At 41.7% G+C, this 20,437-nt stretch overlaps 1 protein-coding gene across 1 annotated transcript in view; it reads right to left on the bottom strand.

Moving 5' to 3' along the window:
- LOC126203288 (serine/threonine-protein kinase BRSK2) overlaps window positions 1–20,437 on the bottom strand; it is a 195,958-nt gene that overhangs the window by 112,838 nt on the left and 62,683 nt on the right. The window contains exons 7-8 of the mRNA XM_049937545.1: window positions 18,961–19,160; window positions 9,323–9,541 (exon numbers count right to left, since the gene is read on the bottom strand). Of these exons, the coding sequence (XP_049793502.1) occupies window positions 9,323–9,541; window positions 18,961–19,160 (419 nt within the window). The remainder of the gene's footprint in view (window positions 1–9,322; window positions 9,542–18,960; window positions 19,161–20,437) is intronic.

The following is a 20,437-nucleotide window of genomic DNA, read 5'->3' as shown; positions in this document are numbered from 1 at the left end:
GTCTTTTTGTTGTACCTATCTGCAACTAAACATCTCCACTATATGGTGAGTAGCAACTTTCCTTCTAATAATATTGTTACATTCCATCCTGGATTTTCCATTGTGTGATTATATTTAAAAATAATTTAGGGGGCAATCTGAGCAGTTGCCTTAGGTTGTTCGCAGATGATGCTGTCATTTACCTTCTAGTAACGCCATCACATGATCAAAACAATTGCAAAACGATTTAGAAAAAGTAAATAATCAAAAGTGTGAGGTCATCCACATAAGTGCTAAAGGGAATCCATTAAACTTCAGTTACATGATAAATCAGTCAAATATAAGGCTGTAAATTCAACTAAATACCTAGGAATTACAATTACAAACAACTTAAACTGAAAAGAACACATAGAGAATGTTGTGGGGAAGGTGAACCAAAGACTGTGTTCTGCATGCACAACACTTAGAAGATGCAACAGATCTGCTAGAGAGACTGCCTACACTATGCTTGTCCACCCCCTTTTGGAGTACTGCTGCACAGTGTGGGATCTTTACTAGACACGTTTAACGGAGTACATTGAGAACGGTCAAAGAAGGGGAGCTTGTTTTGCATTATCAAGAAATAGTGGAGAGAGTGTATGGACATGATACAGGATGAAACAGAATGAAATTTTCACTCTGCAGCAGAGAGGTCAGAACAGGTTCTTGACTACATACCATTACACCCCAGTCAGTGGATGCAGTCTAACTGTAATTTTAAACAGGCATGGATCATGGACCCTATTTGACAGACTGAAACTGAAACAGCAAGCCCAGTGCCTGTGGCAGCATCTGCTGTATTACTGTTGGGCTGCCTAATCTGGTCTCACTTGTTTGGCTGGAGACCAAACCAGGCATTGTCGCCAGCCATATGGGATACCAGCTTCTTGATGCTGTGGCTTTGCATGAGTGGATGCACCACCACGGGAACTAGCTCAGAGCATGACATTCACTACAGCAGTTCCTGTGACAGCAGCCAAGTCAGACAATGAAATGCAGGAAGACATGGAGGAAGATCCTACAGTCAATCCTTAACCCCACCCCATATCAACCCAGGCACCATCCTGGCAATTTTCAGACCTTAGCACTTATTAAAGGGAGGAGCAATTTAGTGTCATATGATGCAGATTTTGGCTTGGATCATACATAAAAGATTCTAGAGATGTCCTTCCCATGCATGTTGCTCATACAGAGTCAAGGTATCATGCAGCAATTACAAGTAATGCTATTAAATACTCAAATGTCACAGCCCGACACCCACTGCAAGTATTTTATGAAACTGTACATCTCTCTATCCTACTCTATGTATGTAGAACACAGTTTATGATCACTCACTCAGGGACAAACAAGGGGCTCCTGAGGTCAATGACAGTTGAGTTCATGAAGTGAACGCCTAACCAAAAAAAGTGAATGCCTAACCAAAAACAAGTCAAGGGAATAGCAGAGTCATCTACAAAAATCCTAAAATGCAGATGCCATGAACTGAGAGCTGTTATCAGAAACCAGGGTGGAAGGTGCCCCCTTTATTGAAGATGTGATGGGTAGGGCAAGAATAGTAACCATCTGTACTATATAGGGAAAGCTAGAGAGGGCATCAACAACTAGCAATCACACTGCTCCTCATAATGATCTGGCAAAATTTACATGCACTCTTTGCCAGGGGTGGCAGGGCATAAACCTGAGTTTAATTGCTGTGATGGGGCTGATTAAGTGTGGATGCAGGCCTACCAGTTCTGAACAGTGTGTTCTGTGACAGCATGAACTCCAGACCAGTAGACATAAACCTTGCTATTGATTTCTTTCTGCACATTCTCCAGTGGGCTACATAAAGGAGCTTTAGTATGCAGGGATAGTGTGTCTGCATTTGACTGCTACTCCCTGATTTCAACCACTGTACTGTCTTATCGGGAGGTTTTCAATGGGGGTCAAATGAAAAATATGGGCTTATGATAAGTGATCAGGTGAAACATAGTGCCATAGAAATATATGTAAAATTTGCAGACACCACATGTGATACCAATTGCCTCTTTCTAAATTTGTGAATAATTAATGTGTGCCATGTTTAATGTTTCACATGCAAATGCAATGGACTGCACTGCGCCATTGGTGTATTTGTGGGGCAGTTAGGCACCAGTGTCACGATCTGATGCATCAGTGGCAAGTCTTAAGCATTTGTAGGGATGGAACATTTCTAAACAGGTGCTGACCTAAGGCACTTTTTAAGTTGCATGAAAGCCTTCTGGCACACCACTAACCACACAAACTTAACATCTTTTATCACAAATTTTTAAGCAAGTGGGAAATCTGAGCCACATTGGGAATAAGTTTTGCATAATAAATGACTCTGCCAAGGAACAACTTAAGTTTTTTGAGATCTTATACTGGGTAAGCTGGTAATTGCATTCATGTAATCCTGAGTGGGTATCACAGCTTCTTTACTTAAGACTTGCCCCAAGTACTTTACACTTGGCTCAAAGAAACTGCATTTTTCAATGTGGCAACAAAAACCATGGGCTAGGATCTATGAAAACAGTATCTGTAGGTTGTGCATGTGCTACACATGGCCCATCAATGAGCAAATGATCTAAATAGTTAACACTGTAGGGGATGCCTTGGATGAGTTGCTCAAGATATCTTTTAAATATATCAGTAGTGATTGTGACCTCAAATGACAACCTATTATAAAAATACAGGATGTACATAAAGTCGGGAACACTTTCAATTATTTATTGCACAAGAACCAAACACCGTACAGATATCATACATATGTCATTTTGAAGAGAAACCTTGGAAGTTTTTATCATGTATACCACAACAGCATAGTTTGGTAATTTGCCGATAGTCAGCACTAGCCACAAACATGGCAAGTTCAGGTGCAGAGCGAACTTTCTGTGTGTTGTAGTTTGACAAAAACAGGTGTGCTACAGCTGTTCAACAGATGTTTAGAACCAAGTATGGTAAGAAGCAACCAACAAGGAAGGCCATTTACCACTGGCACAACAAATTTGTTACGACGGTTGCTTGTTCCCGGCAAAGAGAAGCGGCTGTCCCAGTGCGAGTGAAGTGGATGTGGAGCAAGTACAAGAGACATTTATAAGGAGTCCAAATAAATCGGTGCATTGTGCATCCTGTGAACTTTAAATGGCTCCAATGACAGTGTGGAGAGTCCTGTGACAGGAGCTGTCTATGAAACAATTGAAATTGGATCTAGTGCAGAAGCTCAATGATGACAACAAAGACAAGTGTTTTGAGTCTGGTTTGCAGTTACAACAACTGAATGAGGATGTGGATGACATTGTTGATCACTTCATTTTTAGCAATGAAGTCACATTTTGCACTAATTGGAAAGTGGGCACGCATTATTGTTGAATCTGGGGTACAAAGCATCTACACTAATGCATTGAATTTGAGTGTAGGTAAAAATTTTTGAGCCTTGTCACGTAAAAAACTTTAGGGGCCATTCACTGCATGCATCACTACATGCATACTGTCACAAGTTCCCTGAGAGCAGTGTCACTGGATATTCCTACTTGGACATGTTGCAGCAATGGCTGATGCCTGAAATTCAATTAGACTCTCCGTTCATCTTTCAGCAGGATGGGGCTCCACCCCATTTTGATCGTGATGTTTGTGGGTACCTGAACATGGAGCTGCCACATCAATGGATAGGCCGTGCTACAGAAGGGTACAGCTGTTTCATGAAATGGCCTCCACAATCACCAGATCCCACTCTGTGTGACTTTTTTCTGTGGGGACACATTAAAGATCTGGTGTATGTACCACCTCCCCCACGTGATGTAACAGAACTCCAGGAGAGAATACGGGAAGCAACTGCCACAGTCGACGATGCCATGCTGGAATGGGTATGGCAAGAATTCAATTACCGTATTAACGTCTGCTGGGTCACTCAGGGTTTGGATATTGAATGCTTGTAAAAAAAAAAAAAAAAAAAAAGCTTTCGGAGTTTCTCTTCAGTATGCAATATGTTTGACATCTGTACAATGTTTAGTTCTTGTGCAATAAACACTTGAAAGTGTTCCTGGACTTTATGTACACCTTGTATATGCTGAGGTCATATTAGTCACCACAAATGGTTTTGTCCATTCATCTGCAGGCAGTTGAAAGTAGACACACATTTCTCTTGATGGGACAGCCACAACTGTTATTCATCATCAGTGATAAAATCCACTACAGTCGTAAAATTATTTATTTCTAAAAAGGAAAGCACAGCCCAGTTTTGGACATGTATCCCATCTTCAGGTTCATATTAAAATGTGAGTCCACAAAGCATACATAACTGAGTTTGAAATATGTTAAAATAATACATCCCGTGTACATGGCATACACAGAATATCCTCTTCAGTCCTAGCCCTGCCAGAAAGCCTCACACAGAGGAGGAAAGTGGTCTAGATTAAGGGATGCACCACACATGGATTTGCATGAAGATGAAAAGGCAGTCTTTCGGACACAGTGGTGCATTGACATCCATCAGACCAACAAACACTTTAATAAGAGAGTAATGGTAAAATAACAACCAGATTAGTTCATAAAGCAAAATCATAGCATGTTCTTCCATCAGTTATACTTGGTTCATGCTAATTTATGTTTTTGATATAGAAAACTAGTGCTTAAGTCAGTGTAATAAAATAATGATAGTAAATCATGCACATATTAAGTGGCAGCAGATGAGTAGAGTCTTACAGCAGATAGTATATATAACTGCTTTCGATCCTTGCTATGTTTGGGCTGAATAACTGTTTAGTGTTAGCATAAGGAATACAAAGCTGTCACAGACAATGATTGGACATTGGCCAAAAAATTTTATATTTTAGCCTACTTAGCATGGACAGATTAACCTGAAGGCCTTCACTGACTCTTGATCACATATTACATAAGGGGCAGTCAAATGGAAATGAACAGGTTGTTGCGAATCTCAATCAGCGACAATTATAAATTAAATGTGTTAAGACTTATTCAGCTGGAAAAGCAGCCAGGCTCAAGCTCCCAGAAGCATTGCAACAGTATTTGTATATGATACTGGCCAGCACCAACGAAGTGGCACCAGGAGACAAATAACGTTATGTGACTACATGACTGCTGTGGCCGGACTCAAAACAGTGGTCCAAGTAGCTTTCACACATCGCCTGATGATGGAAATACACCAAGTAAGTGGTCAGCCTCTCAGCAGGAGATGTAGAATGTTCTAGAAGCTTTCTGTGCTGCACGAAAACAGTATAAATATAGGGGGGTCAGGAGTATCCTATAGGCAGTCGAGATCTGCTGAGTATAATGATGCAAGCTTCATGTCATTCTAAGGCAGACATGGGAACTTAGTACAATTCACCAGCCTCAGCTCCATAGCATTCAGGGAGATAGATTCCAGATCAGTGGGTTCAACTGATAAAACTAACGCAAGGCAGTGCCAGTAGGGCTTTTCAGTTGTCAAGCTATAGGAATCTTATGAATTCTGCCCTGAATAACTCCTCACTGAGTTCCATATCCTACATCTGAGCAATAGCTTACTCCTTCTAGATGTTGGAGTTGCAGAAGCTGCCCGCGACTCCTTCCAGTCTTTGAGCAGAAACAACGAGGTAAGACCCCCGAGTGTAACACGTGTCGATCTAACTCCCTCTCGGGACATGACAAGGTGGAAAGAAAGGAAACAAACTTCATTATTTCAAAGTGAATTACCATAACTGTTAATACATTTATCCCACTGTGAGACAAAACAGCCAATGCCTTCATGGAAAAATGTTTGTGGTTGCCTACAGGCATGCACCTCTTTATCTGAAGCAAATTGACAGCCAATAATGTCTTCAAATGTTCAAAATGTGTGTGAAATCTTATGGGACTTAACTACTAAGGTCATCAGTCCCTAAGCTTACAGATTATTTAACCTAAATTATCCTAAGGACAAACACACACACCCATGCCCGAGGGAGGACTCGAACCTCTGCCAGGACGAGCCGCACAGTCCATGACTGCAGCACCTTAGACCGCTCGGCTAATCCCGTGAGGCAATGTCTTCCTTCAGGATTCCAAAAATATGGAAATCTCATGAGGAGAGATTGGAACTGTATATAGGATGTGAAGAACTTCCCAATGAAACTTCTGAAGAGTACTCGAAACAATCTTGGCAACATGTGAGCAATAGGCTTTACGATCTGAATGGCAATGGGCTAGGACCACCCTAACTCTGCACTTGGGACACTTCCATGGTGGATGCTTGCCCAGTTGAAATGTTCCAAGATACAGTGTGGAGTGAAGCCTATCCTTAAGCTGCACAAAAGTACACTCACAGGTTCCAGACCAAACAAAGGGAGCATTTTTTCCGAAAAACAGATGCAAGGGGTGGGCAATAATAGCTGTTCTGGGAATAAACTTGTGACAGTATGCCACTTTGCCAAGGAATGCTTAAAGTTCTCTTAGATTAGACAGATAAGGCTAAACTGTAATGGTGCGAGAGGGAGAAGGGGCACACCCAGCTGGGCTAGACCCTAATACACAATGGAAGGCTGGAGAAAGTGAGACTTGGTGAGATTACATTTAGGGTCTATAGAACAGTAAACAAAGATGGGAGGTTACATAGATGGTCCTCCATCATAGCACCAGACACAGTGATATCGCTAATGAGGGACAACCATTGTAACTTTTTCTAAAAAACATTGAAAGATGGAAAGTGTGATATTAATCCCAAACATCAGCAACTGATACTGATAAAGACCAAAAGGCTTATTAATGACAATCAGCTGGTTTGATGTCTCATCCAATGGAATCTGAAGGTAGGCTTTGGCCACATCAGTTTTCAAAAAGAATTGACATCAGCCAATTTTGAGGGCAGCTCCTCTCGGCGAGGCAGGGGGTAAGTGTCTAATACTGCATGTGCATTAATAGTGATCTTGAAGTCACCAAATAGCTGAAGCTGAAGGATGGCTTCTTTATGTTCACTAATGGCATAGCACATTCACTTGAGGAAATTAATCTAATTACTTCCAGTGATGTTAAGCAATCCACTTCTGTCTCAACCTAGTTGTGTAAAGCTTCTGACACTGGTTGTACCCGAAAAAAGTGAGTATCAGCAGAGCATTTGAGAATGATGCACACAGTGAAATTATTTGCACAATTTAAGGCTGCAGCACACAGATCCAAAAACTCAGAACACAAGGAATCCAATTTATGACAGGGCACTTGGTCTGAGACCAAATGCAATGCATCTGCAATAGAAGAACCAATAGCAGCAAAGGCGTTTTAGCCAAACAAAATTTCAGTGCTCATCATTAACCACCAAATATATAATGGAGCAGACAACTGACTTGTAAACTGTATCAGCTGAGAATAAAAATCTGCTATTTGTTATAGCTCACCAAACAATGCCCATGTATGCCTACAGTGGGGACCCTAGTCTGACGTATGTCTGTGAATTGAGTAGGGAGAGGGCAGCCCCTATGTCAACTCTTAGGATTAATGGCTTATCTATCACCAGCACTTCAATTAAAAGTTTGTTAGTGACCCGCAGTGCAGGAGATCTTGAATGAGTGAGCAATATTCAAAACCCTTCAAATGTGGGTCTTCAAACTGAAGGGCACACTGACACACCTCATTATCTGGGGCTGAACAAATGACTGCATCAAGCTTGATACAATTGCTGCAGTTATTTGGAACATTGGTAGAATTCCACATGTGCTGTGACCACGTGCATATGCTTCTGGTGATATACGGACAGCAAAAGATATATTTCATATCACACTGGCTGCTTACAGAGGAGGTAGCTGTCATACATATGAGGTGGTATCTACAATAAAAAAGACCCCTATAGGCCTCCATGTCAACCACCTGGAATGATACGAAATGTTGGTGTAGTCACTTTTCATAAGTGTCCCAGCCATCCATGGGTTCATCATAAGGGGGAGGGGGTGGCGTTGGAGGGTTGGGGGGTTTGGGGGAACAGTGGTGGGTGAACAACCAACAACTGTTCCAGCATGACTGTATGCACCTGCTGCTGTTGCAGAAGTGATTGGAGTAAAGCCTCCTAAGAAGGGCTGAATGGCAGGAAAACCACAGAATCTGAAACACACGAAAATTTGATCCTTGACATCACCATTAATGCACTAACTAGGAGCACAAGCAAATGCATTGTTGTAAAGGACGTAAAATTTATTGGGTCATGGAGTGACATCAACAAGAATACAATGACAGAAGTTTACATGTCTCAAACACATTTGACAACTGAGGGCTCAGAGGCTTGTGTATGCCCTTATAAATACACTATCCATGTCAAGTGTCACTGGTGTAGTGCTGCACACACACGGCAGACCTAGTGATTGTCAACAGTGACCAGGGCTGACCCTGGTGGCCACCTTGACTAGTTGCCATTGTGCTGTTTGAATGTCAGTGCAAACTATACATGCCACTGGCTCAACTTATGTCTGTTGTGGCACTAGGTATAGTAACCAGCAGGTTACCAAACCAAGAATGGTATAGATTTTGGCATATTCACAGTCATATTTACCAAGCGAGGTGGCGCAGTGGTTAGACACTGGACTCGCATTCGGGAGGACGACGATTCAATCCCGCATCCAGCCATCCTGATTTAGGTTTTCCGTGATTTCCCCTAATCACTCAAGGCAAATGCCGGGATGGTTCCTCTGAAAGGGCACGGCCGACTTCCTTCCCCATCCTTCCCTAATCCGATGAGACCGATGACCTCGCTGTCTGGTCTCCTTCCCCAAACAACCCAACACTCATATTTCCATTATTTTATTTTGCTTCCAACTTGTCTTACACTCTCTCTGACATATCTAACTTCTCAGGTCTTAGGATCTCATTTCTAGGTAACATTTCATTGTTTCTTGCAGTGCTGTATACTGTTTCACCAAACCGAAGGTCCTGTAAGTTAATGAATCTCCTTGTTCACGTCAACCAGCTTCTACACAGAATTTTTTGACTGCAAGTAATTTTTAAATGGTCTTGTTTTATATATGCATGTGAACCTAATGGGTATTAAGATGACAAACTAATGATAATATGAGGTCAGATAAAGTATATTAAATAAAATCAGTAAAATATGGATAATGTGATTAGCAATAAAACTGGTCATCAATAATTAAAACACAAGGAAAATATCACATAAAGTAGGCTGTGTAGTAAATTTTGATGATAAAAATAATATTGGTTCCACAAAATGTTTCACTGCTTAGCCAACTCTGATATTTTGTTGAATTTGTTGCTGGCCTGTCTGCATTTCTCTATCATTACATACTTTTTCTTTCTAGTGTGTATTGGTAACTACATGAGCTAGACTCACCCAAATTGCTGGCGGCGAGGAGTAAGCGGTGAACCTTCACTTATCTGCCCAAACTGGTAATTAGCAGTACCATTAACTTTGCAAGTATCTATTCTTTTCCTGGGAGGATCACTTGATTCTGAGCGCACTCTCACAATTGCTTCTGTGTCATCTTCAAATGCTGGGCGACGGCGCTTCCTCTCCAGAAGTAAAAAGTAGATAACTTTTTCAGTATTGTGGCTGTTTTGAAAAGAAAAGTTGTAAATATCATGATGCACTTTGACATAGTTATAGTGTGTCATGTATAACAGTTAAACTCTCTGTGTTGCTAAGCAACACACACACACACACACACACACACACACACACACACGTTTAAAATTATTTCTGTGACACATGTTCTAGTCGTGTTCGTTTGGTTGTATTAACAGAAAATATTTCAAGTTAAGCAATGTAGTAAAAATAAAAACCCATAACAACATTTCAGTTCAGAGGTATTGCAGAACGAAAATAAACATTATGTAGTCCACATATATTATATGACACCAGATTTAGTGTTACATTTAGATAAAATGAGCATTGGTTCTGAGACCAATTTAAGAGAAGATCCTGTAATTGCTATGAATATATAAGGAACAGCCAAATGAAAAGGTATGAAATATTGTAAGAACAAAATTGGCTGAAATTTGCATGTACCAGTTTGGGATAATGTATTGAGACATCTAGGGATGTGAATACAGTGACGTGACCTCCCAAAAAAATTTAAAGCTGTGACCTGAGTAGGCAAGGTGATGCTCACTGTCTTTTTCAACATCTGAAGTCTGACACTTATTGAATTTCTCAAGCACAGAAAACCATTAACAGTGACGTGTCGAAGTCCATAGACCATGCAAGTCCATCAAGAGCAAACGGCCTCATCTGCTCGCTGAGGGAGTGACTCTACTCCACAATAACAGGTGCCCATGTGTCTCCAAGGTCAAACAAAGCATAATGGCAAAGTTTAAGTGAGAACAGCTTGAGTGTCCACCCTACAGCCTGGACATATTGTCTTGTGACTTAGATGTGTATTATCTGCTAAACAGTGCCTCATAGGGAAACACTTCACATTGGAAGATGGACTGAAGGACAGTGGAGGACTGGCTCCTGTCAGAGTTACAGGAATTATAGAAAATGTCTCATGAAACAGTGGTGTAGTTGTGCTCGAGCCTTTGGTGATTACTTTTGAATAAAAACTTCAATTCTACCCAGAGTTTTGTTTTCTATGTTCTCTTCTGAACACCCCACATAGAAATACTGCAGATGGTGGGAGCATTGCCCATGGAAGGCAAGGTTTTGGGTTTTAGTCCCAGTCTGACACATTTTAATCCAGCTTGAAGTTTTAAATCAGAGTCCTTTCCACTGCAGAGTGACAGATTCATTCTGGGAACAGCATCATAGGTTTCATTCTATTTTATTTCTCCACAGTATCCTTTCTTTCAGGAGCATTAGTCAACTTGAGTATGCAGGTGAGCTTTGTTAAATTTAGAAAGAAAGAGAGAGATGCTGGTAAAATTGTAATTGTGAGGATAGGTTGTAGGTCACGCATCTTGTAAACGATGTTTTTCAGAAAATCATTAAGTGGTTCTCTGCAAATGGGCTCTCATTAAACTTTGACAAAACACAGTATATACAGTTCCACACAGTAAATGGAATGACCCCATTAATAAATGTAGACTTCGATCAGAAATCAGTAGCTGTAGAATATTCAAAATTTCTAGGTGTATGCATTGATGAGGGGTTGAACTGGAAAAAACACACTGAGGATCTGCTGAAACGTTTGAGTTCAGCTACTTATGCTATTAGGGTCATTGCAAATTTTGGCGATATACATCTGAGTAAATTAGCTTACCGCGCCTGTTTTCATTCTCTGCTTTCATATGGCATCATATTCTGGGGTAACTCACCATTGAGTAAAAGAGTGTTCATTGCACAAAAGCATGTAGTCAGAATTATTGCTGGAGCTCATCCAAGATCATCCTGCAGACACTTATTTAAAGAGCTAGAAATCTTCACTGTAGCCTCACAATATATATATTCACTTATGAAATTTGTTATTAACAATCCAAACGAATTCAAAAGTAATAGCAGTGTACATGGCTACAACACTAGGAGAAAGGATGATCTTCACTACTCAAGGTTAAATCTAACTTTGGCTCAGACGGGGGTAAATTATGCTGCCACAAAAGTCTTTGGTCACTTACCTAATAGCATCAAAAGTCTGACAGGTAGCCATATAACATTTAAAAGGAAATTAAAAGAATTTATTAATGGCAACTCCTTCTACTCATTAGATGAATTTTTGGATATAGTAAGTGGGTAATTTCCCAACCTAAAAAAAAAAAAAAAAAAAAAAAAAAAAAAAAAAAAAAAAAAAATAGAGTGTCATGTAATATTTTGTCTAATGTAATATCTTGTATAGACATCTTTTATTAACCTGACATGTTCCACATCATTACAAAGTGTCGTATTCATGATCTATGGAACGAGTACTAATCTAATCTAATCTAAACGCATAGATACTCGGCCAGTAAGAGTAATAGCCATGAAATGCAAAGTTCCCAGTCAAGGACACAGCTTCAGTCAGGCAGCTAGTTTCAAAGCATACAGCACTTACAGTACTGTTTCTTCCACCGATGATCCATATCCTTATCCACTACTGCAATGGTAGTTCTGGTTGGGGACCATCATCTTTATCACACACACTTGGGCATATGAATCATGCCTGGTGCACAAACTCAAGTAATCTGGCATCTGCTACATTTAAATACCTTTGCAGCTGTCACAACACATCTCAGAATATCTGTCTGAGTCTGTTGTGACACATATCATTTATAAAAATTTGACATGACAGTCAACAGGTGTATTTCACAGGACAAAGTATGGGAAAAACTTTCACAGGTGAAACAAATGGTTCCAAAAAGCAAAACTGACATAGTAGTCCTGAACAACTCAGTGAGCAGCTTTGCATGAAAAGACAGTGGGCAAATGGTGACTGCATGCGAAGAAGTGTTTGAGCAGCTCACAATGTCCGTAGAAGCAGTTGGCCGTAGTTTTGTCCGATGACAGTGGTGCTAAGTGGGTATCGGTATAAGCATAATGAGCAGCACATTTGCATTGGGTATGGTGGTGCCATTCTTTGACAGCAGGGCCTGGTGGTCAACATCCCAGTGGAATCAGCAAGCCTTTTTGGCATGCCACTCTAAGTTCCTTAGCTGCTGCCATTTAGGTATGGCACTGGGCCCTCCGTGGTTGTGGAGGAAGAGAGCTGACTGGTTGTGAGTGCAGCTGGTAACAGATGCTCCCCAGAAAGGTGAGGCATGGCGGCAGTGTCTCTCCAGATGTTGTGTAAACTTGACTCTGCATGCAATTCTGCGATGAAAAAACTGAGTATTTTTACACAGAGTAGTAAATGTCTGACAGTGTTTCAACCTGGCTGGAAGCCAATGAATACACACTTGGTCAGGCACTGTTTGAGGGATCTTCATCAATTAAATGCAGTATTTAGTATTCCTGCCAGCAGATGTCCCAATGGAGGCAGATGAACCGGAATGGGTAGAACACCAGAACATGCCATTGAGGATGCATGCATTATGTCAAATGGGCAGACACACTGACATTAGTGTTTACTTGTGGGTGGCATTAAGCAGAGCAGGCCTGTCCTCTTGCAAAGTTACACTGCCGCAGACCTAGCATAGCACTCATGCTGAGGGTTGTCATGTGCTCAACCATTGGCAACACATTCTGAGTGACTATTGCGCATGTATCTGCCTGGGTGCATGCACTCCACTGTCTGTAGTTCCATTCACAGGGTTCTGTTCCTCTGTTGTTATCAATTTACTGTCACCTTGAAGTATTACACTGACCATGTTGAGTAGTGGACTGTCGTTTCTGCAGGTACCAAAGTGACAATGAAGGATGTTTTTCTGTGTGATGCCCCTTCTTCTTTCTTTTTGTTTACCCATTTTCATAGTGCTCATTTGGGACAACCATGGATGCAGCATTTCTGCAATGCTGGCAGAAACAGTTGTGTCTACAGAAGGGGCAGCAGCTGCAGCGACAGCAATAGCAACAGGAGTGAGCAGATACAGTTACTGACAACCCAGAATGTGTCGGACTTGCTTTATGCCCTTGCCTTACTGGGTAGGGAGGTAGGGGGGGGGGGGGCACCTACATGTGGGGCAGTTCTCTTCTCCGCCATCGATGACATTTGCCAGTATCAATGAGTCTATGGAAAGGTGGGAGCAGTCTCTGCACCACTTCTTGAAGTTGTCCAAAATTTAAAGCCCACCACTGAGCCTGAGAAGTTTATCTTTGACAAGCTTTGTCAGTTGATTATACAAATTTTGGCCTTCAAACCCATGTGGTAGCAACATGGTTGAAGTTTAGCTAGCATCATAAGTATCCTGGGTGGTTGTGGGCAGCCCGGCTCGTAGATTTGCAAGACCTCCCACGCAAGTGTCATTTTGAGTATTCCACTTACACTGCCTCCTATGCAGACTCGCTAATTTGTGATGTGGTTGTCAGATTAGCTCCTGATCATGAGGTTCAGACTAGGGTGTTGAGCTTTTCCAGGACTTTTTAGGTGCATTGCCCAAATTGTGGAACAGCATGAGCTTATGATGGTAGCAAGGGACACCCTTTCTGATAACTGGTAGGTGGCTCAAATCGGTGTGTATAGTAAACAGTCCCAAGTGCTCTGCGTGAAACCCCAGGCAACCTAACCTCCCAATAAGCTGCCTTGTGTTTCTGTTGTTGATGCTGCAAGTGCAGAAACATCACTGTATCCCCATTCACACCTATGGCATTGTCAGCATGTGCGTGCCACTTACAGCATCATCATTCCAACCAGCAGAACTATTGGTGTCCTTGACATCATTCCCTCTCCACTCATTGGGCTAGCTGGGGTTCCTGTCCTGACTGCCATTTGTTGTATGTCCACCATGATTGCTGACATATGGAGGCCAAGTGAAGGGTATAATGGTGAGTAGGCCATTTGGCAGTTGTTTTTGACAGTCAATGGACTATGAGTCAGTCATCAGATACCCCAGAGTCTTCATTGGACTCTGGTACTGCTTCCAGTTCCCTTTGCTTATTGCCCCAGTGTATTTTGCTGATGTTGAAAGTGGCTGGGTGACTGGTCAAATTTTAAAGAGATACAGGAACATCGGCCAATCTCATTCATTTGGATACATATAGGATACTGGAGAATTCAGTAATGAATTTAGGTCCTGCACTAACCTGGATGACCACCGTTAGAGAGTATGCCAGTAACCTGTGGAGAGGTTCCATCTCCAAATATTTATGAGAGAAACAGCAGTGTTATTTCTGGAATATGGTGTGGTAAACCATTGGATATGACTTCAGGTCATGGCTACTAGCAATTGAGGAAACTTTGATGCCACAACAGTACATCAAGGACATTCTGTATCCTCATGTGTTTCCTCTCTTGCAGCAGTCTGGAGTTGCAACGTATGCTCTGTCAGATACGGATGTTCCGTCAGATTGTGCCTCATAGTAAACAGTACATTCCCTTGCGAAGTCAATTCTCTGTCTTCACGTGTTACAAGAATGTGGAATGACAACTTACATTGTTAGTGGGCAAGTTGCCATTGGCACAAAATATCTTTGGACATGATGCTTTTTCTGGTTTCGGTTTTCAGATAAAAAACAAACTGCATTTAGTGTCTCAATCCATTCCTTTTCATTATTTAGACTTTCTGCAGTCCTACAGCCCACTGTTTGAGAATACTTTGGGCTAGGCAGAAAATTCAAGGCACATTTCTCTTAAGCCATTAGTGGTCCCAAAATTCTGTTGCCCCACCCCATTCCTTTCCCCATGAATGGCTAGGTACAGACTGAGTTGCTGTGATGGTGGGATTACGATATCATTTTTTCTATTTTGTTGAGTCAGTGGGCCACTCCTTTGGTGATAATTGAGAAGCTCAACAGCTTCTTGTGTCTTTGTGCCCATTTTAAAGTGTTGCAGATTCATTTCCCATTCATCAGCAGGCAGAATTATTGGCAAAGTTGTCGGGAGGCCAGTATCTTTCCCACATTGATTTGCATGATACTTACATGCAGTTGTCATTGGACATGGTTTCCAGGACTTCCCTGCTCCTCAACAATCCTTATGGGCTATACCAGTTTCATTGCTAGCATTGTGGAATTTCTCCTGCACTGGCAATTTATGAAAGATATTTTTGTAGCAGTTGATTCAAGACAGTCCCCATTGGGTCAGTTACCTTGATGGGTCATGGATAATGCATCACTTGTGAGGAGCATTTTTGAAACCTTTAGTCAGGTTTCCAATGCCTCCTGGATAACGGCCTTCACTGCAAGCTGGAAAAGTGCAGTTTTTTCACCCTGAAACTGCATTTTTTTGGGTGGTTCACTTAGCAGAGGTGGTCTCCACCACACATCAAGGCCACTGTCAGTCCACTAGCACTCAAGAATTTGAAGAAGCTCCAGTCAGTTTTTAGTAAGACTGTGTATTATGCCCTGTTCATTTGCAGGCTGTGCACCAACTGCCAGCCAGCCTTTTAATGGCTTAACCAGAACCTGGATGGCACCAAACAGCTCATTGCTTCCACTTCAAAGACACTTTCCACTGTGTAACAGAACAGTTCACAAGAGGAAAAGGAGCTGCTGGCTATTATTTTTGGGGTAAAAAAGTTCTACATCTTCCTATGTGGCATGTGGTTCATGATCATCACTGACCAAAAGCTGTTGGTTTCCTCATTTGTCCCTCACTTCAAGCTGCCAGATAGGACTGCCCACCAGTTGCAGTGGTGTGCCCTCTTTCTGAGTGACTATTCTTATGACATTCATTACCACTCCATAGCCCAGTGTACCAATGCTGATGCACTCTCACAGCTACCGGTGGGGCCCAATTTGGAGTTTGACCAGCAGGAGGCTCTCATATTCATGTTGGATGACACTTTGCAGCGAACCTTGCTGGATTTTCTGTTGACAGCATGAGAGGCCATGATCACCATAGCTGCTGACCTGCATTTTTGGAAAATCATTTCAGAAGTCGAGATAGGCTGGCAGGTGTGTGTCTCATGGATGTGGATCCCATGTGGCACACATTTTTCTCCTCTGTGCTTGTCTCAACATTATCCAGAGTGTCCTCATGCTTACCACAGAGGAGTAATGCTATCAACTGGTTGTCCTACAAGTGTTGCATCCTTGCATTCTCCAGTTGCTCCATGCCTCACACTGGGATATGACCCATATGATGGCACTGGCATGATGTCATTTATGTTTGCTGGTGATCAATCATGATATCAAACTCCTTGTATGACTTGCACAGCTTGTGCTCAGAACTAGGCCATTCCATTATGTTTGTTCTCTCCTTGGCTGGTCAGAGATTACCCTTGGGGCAGGGTGCATGTTGATTTTGTGTGTTCATTTTTGAGCAGTATGTGGTAATTGGTGGTCAATAGATTGTCATATCTCCCGTACACAGCCAAGCTGACATTCATATCATTGACAGATACTGTAATGCACTGTCAATTATTTTAGCCACTGAGGGATCCTCTAGGACCATCACATCTGGTAATGATAGGCAGTTTGTGTCACGGGAGTTTGAAGACTTTTATATTCACAATGATATTCAGCCTCAGACTATCACCATGTTTCAACTAGCTTATAATGTGGAGGTGGAGCATTTTGTGTATACATTCAAGACTCAGATGAAAAAGTGCTTGTCTGCTTCTTACCGCAATGATGCATTGTTGTGATTTTTGGCTATGTACCAGGTGACATCAGTCAGCGGTGCAGTCCAATGGAATATCTGCATGGCACCTACCAAGGGGCCTCATGGATTTGTTGCGTCAGGAGTCACAGGCCATGGACCACCACAGCCTGCTGTAGTTTCCTCCTGGGGCTGCTGTTTGGGCCCAATCCTTCTGCTGGCAGCTAGGGTGTCAGCTGGGTGTCTCAGTAGGACACAAAAGTCAGCAGTTGTTTGTGGTGGATGTCAATGGTGAGGAGCTGACTCATCACACCATCACTTGCACTGATGCCCTGTTGGAGCATCATCCCTGCAGCCTGCCTTTCAGTTGGCTGAATGACAGTGTTGATCATAACATTATTCACAGAATGGGCTCCCACTTCCAGCAGTGTGCCTCACCATTGCCACCTCCTTCCATGCCCTCCACCTTCCTCCCATCAATTGCACCCTTGGCCCCCACTGTGGCTCAAACCTACACCTGTCATTATGGAGCCCACAGATTTCGATCCAACCCCGCCCATTCTGCCTCCTTTCCTCATTTGGTGATGGAAGTGGTCTCATCCTCACTGCTTCTGATGGACCCGTCATTGCCACAGCCTCTGTATCCTTCCATCCTTCTGGTAGAGCTGCCAGCATCAGTGTTGCCTCCATTGGTGGTTGGTCTACTGCCAGGTTCTCAGGCACTCTCTTTGGTTCTGTGCCAGAGGCCACTACCCAAGCATGGCCATTTCAGAATTATGTGACCTTTTCAAAGGAGAGGGATTTAGTACATTCACCAATGAATGTCCTGATGAAGGCAGATTAATTGGCATGGGTAGAACAATGGAGTAGTTCAGGAACCTGCCATGGAGGGTACATTTGCCACATCATATGGGCAGACCCCCTGATGTCAGTGTTCACTTGTCAGCAGCAGTAAATGGAATGGGCCATTGCTCCTGCAGAGTTAGACCACCACAGACCTAGCCTAGCACATGTGCTGGGAGTTCTTGTGTGCTCAGTTGTTAGTTGCCTGTGCCAGCCACATGTCGAGTGATTGTCATTCATCTATCTCCTTGGATATGGGCACTCTGCTTCCTGCAGTTGAAGTCACATGGTGAGTTACATCCATTCACAGGGCTGTGTTCCCCGGTTGTTACATTGTCACTGTCTGCCTGAAGTACCATGCTGACCGTGTCGAACAGCGGCACTGTCACACCTTCTGCAGATACTAAAACGTATATCCTCTTGAAGTTGTGCAGCACTTCTTTAGAACACCATAGTCACTCCTGTTGACAGTATAAGTTCATTTGTCTTATAACCACTGAACAAAAGTGGCATACAGGACATGTGATGAGTTCATATAGGTGACAAAAATCATCTGTATGTAGCTGATGCACAACACTTTCATTATCTTTGGCTTTGACATATAATAAGATAATGTTTGTGTACTCTGCAAACTTATATTCAGTCATGTTTTTGAGTCACATGTGTATGTGAAAGAGGCCATGTACTGTTCAGTTTCATACAATAGGAACTTATTGCATTGTAATGACATAACCTCACACTTTATGATGTGGTTACAATACCAATACACTGTAGATACAAGGTTAATTGCTCTTGCACATAGCATTTGTATTATATTTGTTCCTCTGGCTTTGAAATGGCATGCAGCCAACTCATACTTTTTCTTTATTTCCAGAGTTTTCAGCTAGTCGCTGTCTCTGTGCATATGATTAAGTTTTTCTTATTAAGAGGTTTTGTAAAATTTACAAGTAAAGAAAAACATACAGAATATCATTCACAGGATTATTACTGGCATTAAAAAAATTCCAGAGAGAAATATTTTTCCAGATGAAATCATCTGACCCTAAATTACATTTAATGTAAAGAAATATATAATACTTACTTTGGGCTCAATAATTCTTGAATTAGTTTTTCTCGATCTTTGAAACAACCAAGACTAGAGATGGCCTGAAGCACATCAGGATCCATGGCATCAATGGAAGGTATAATGTGTGTCTGGACAACTTCCATCATTGGGAGTTCCAACTCTAATTCACCCTTTCCACCAGCCGTCACCCAGGGATGTCTGTTTATGTCTGCCAGCTAAAATCCATACAAACCAAGTAAATTTTCTGTGTTGGGTAACATGTAATTTATGGTAAAAAAATACATTGATACTGACAGTGATTAGTGTTATAGATATCTGCTGTAAAACGTTAAGAGAATGATAATGCAGCATGCGGGAACAGAGATCATAGGCATAACTACGATTTGATTTTAGAAGAGATTTTCAACAGATGGACATCATAATGGACTTGTAATAGAGCACAAAATGACACTACATGTGTTTATTTATGCATAAAATTTAAAAAGTTACTGTGAGTCATTTAGCTAATTAATATAATATTCATTATAAAAATCAGTCAGTAAAATTCTTTTGTCAGTGACATCTCTGTGGTGATGTGTTTTTGTATGGCAGTCAATGTTGTTCAGAAATGGCAGTGAGCATTCATGCATACGTATCAACAATCAATGTCTTTCTAACAACTGGTATCATTTCAAACAATAATGAGTTAGTAAGTGAGGGAAGCAGAGAAGTAGATGGAAAAGAATTTCCACCCTGTTCATTGCTAACAACAACTACATCTGTTTTCACTTCGAACTTCCAGCAATCACCTGCTATGGTGGAAGTAAGGAAGTAAGTTAAGTGTTTTATGTATTGTTGACAGCTAAAGTCTTTAGAGATGGAGCTTTGCTTGGATTTTTTTATTGTTGGAGGTAAAGGAAGTTGCCACAACCTTTTAAAGGAAACATCTCAGCAATTACCTAGAGTGAACTGGGAAACCACGGAAAAGCCAAATCTGGATGGTGGACTCTTGGGTTAAACTGGCTGTTGTAATGGTTTTCCAGTGTTATTAATGCAGTAGTACATCACTGCTTTATAGTAACCAATACTGTGAAGTGCAATGATGTGCACACAGTAGCATTTGTGAAAACCTCGCACAGTATGGCCTACACACAGAGTCTGTGTGTTTATCTGTCTTTATGTTTATGTTTATGTTATGTCTGAGGGTGTAATGTTTGTGCATGTAAGCAGCAGCACATTATTCCCATTGTCTTGTGTCTTCTCCGCTGATGTGCTGTCTGTTGCTAAGGCACAGAAGCAGCGGGATCAGTGGAGGTAGACAGTGCTCCCAACATACCCACTGCCCACCTCCACTGAGCCTGTTGCCTCTGAGAGCTTGATGGCTGCGAGTCTAGTGGTTTAGTAGAAATGACACATGAAATATATAATATTCTGTGAAAGCACAGAACTGGAACATTTACATTCAAATGTGTTACTTATTAATAGTAATGAACATAAAATTAAATTAAGGATA

The sequence above is a fragment of the Schistocerca nitens genome, chromosome 9, assembly GCF_023898315.1.
Source record: "Schistocerca nitens isolate TAMUIC-IGC-003100 chromosome 9, iqSchNite1.1, whole genome shotgun sequence".
Taxonomy (NCBI): Eukaryota; Metazoa; Arthropoda; class Insecta; order Orthoptera; family Acrididae; genus Schistocerca; species Schistocerca nitens.
The sequence above is the reverse complement of the archived record's forward strand: the minus strand, read 5'-3'. Positions and strand labels throughout refer to the sequence as shown.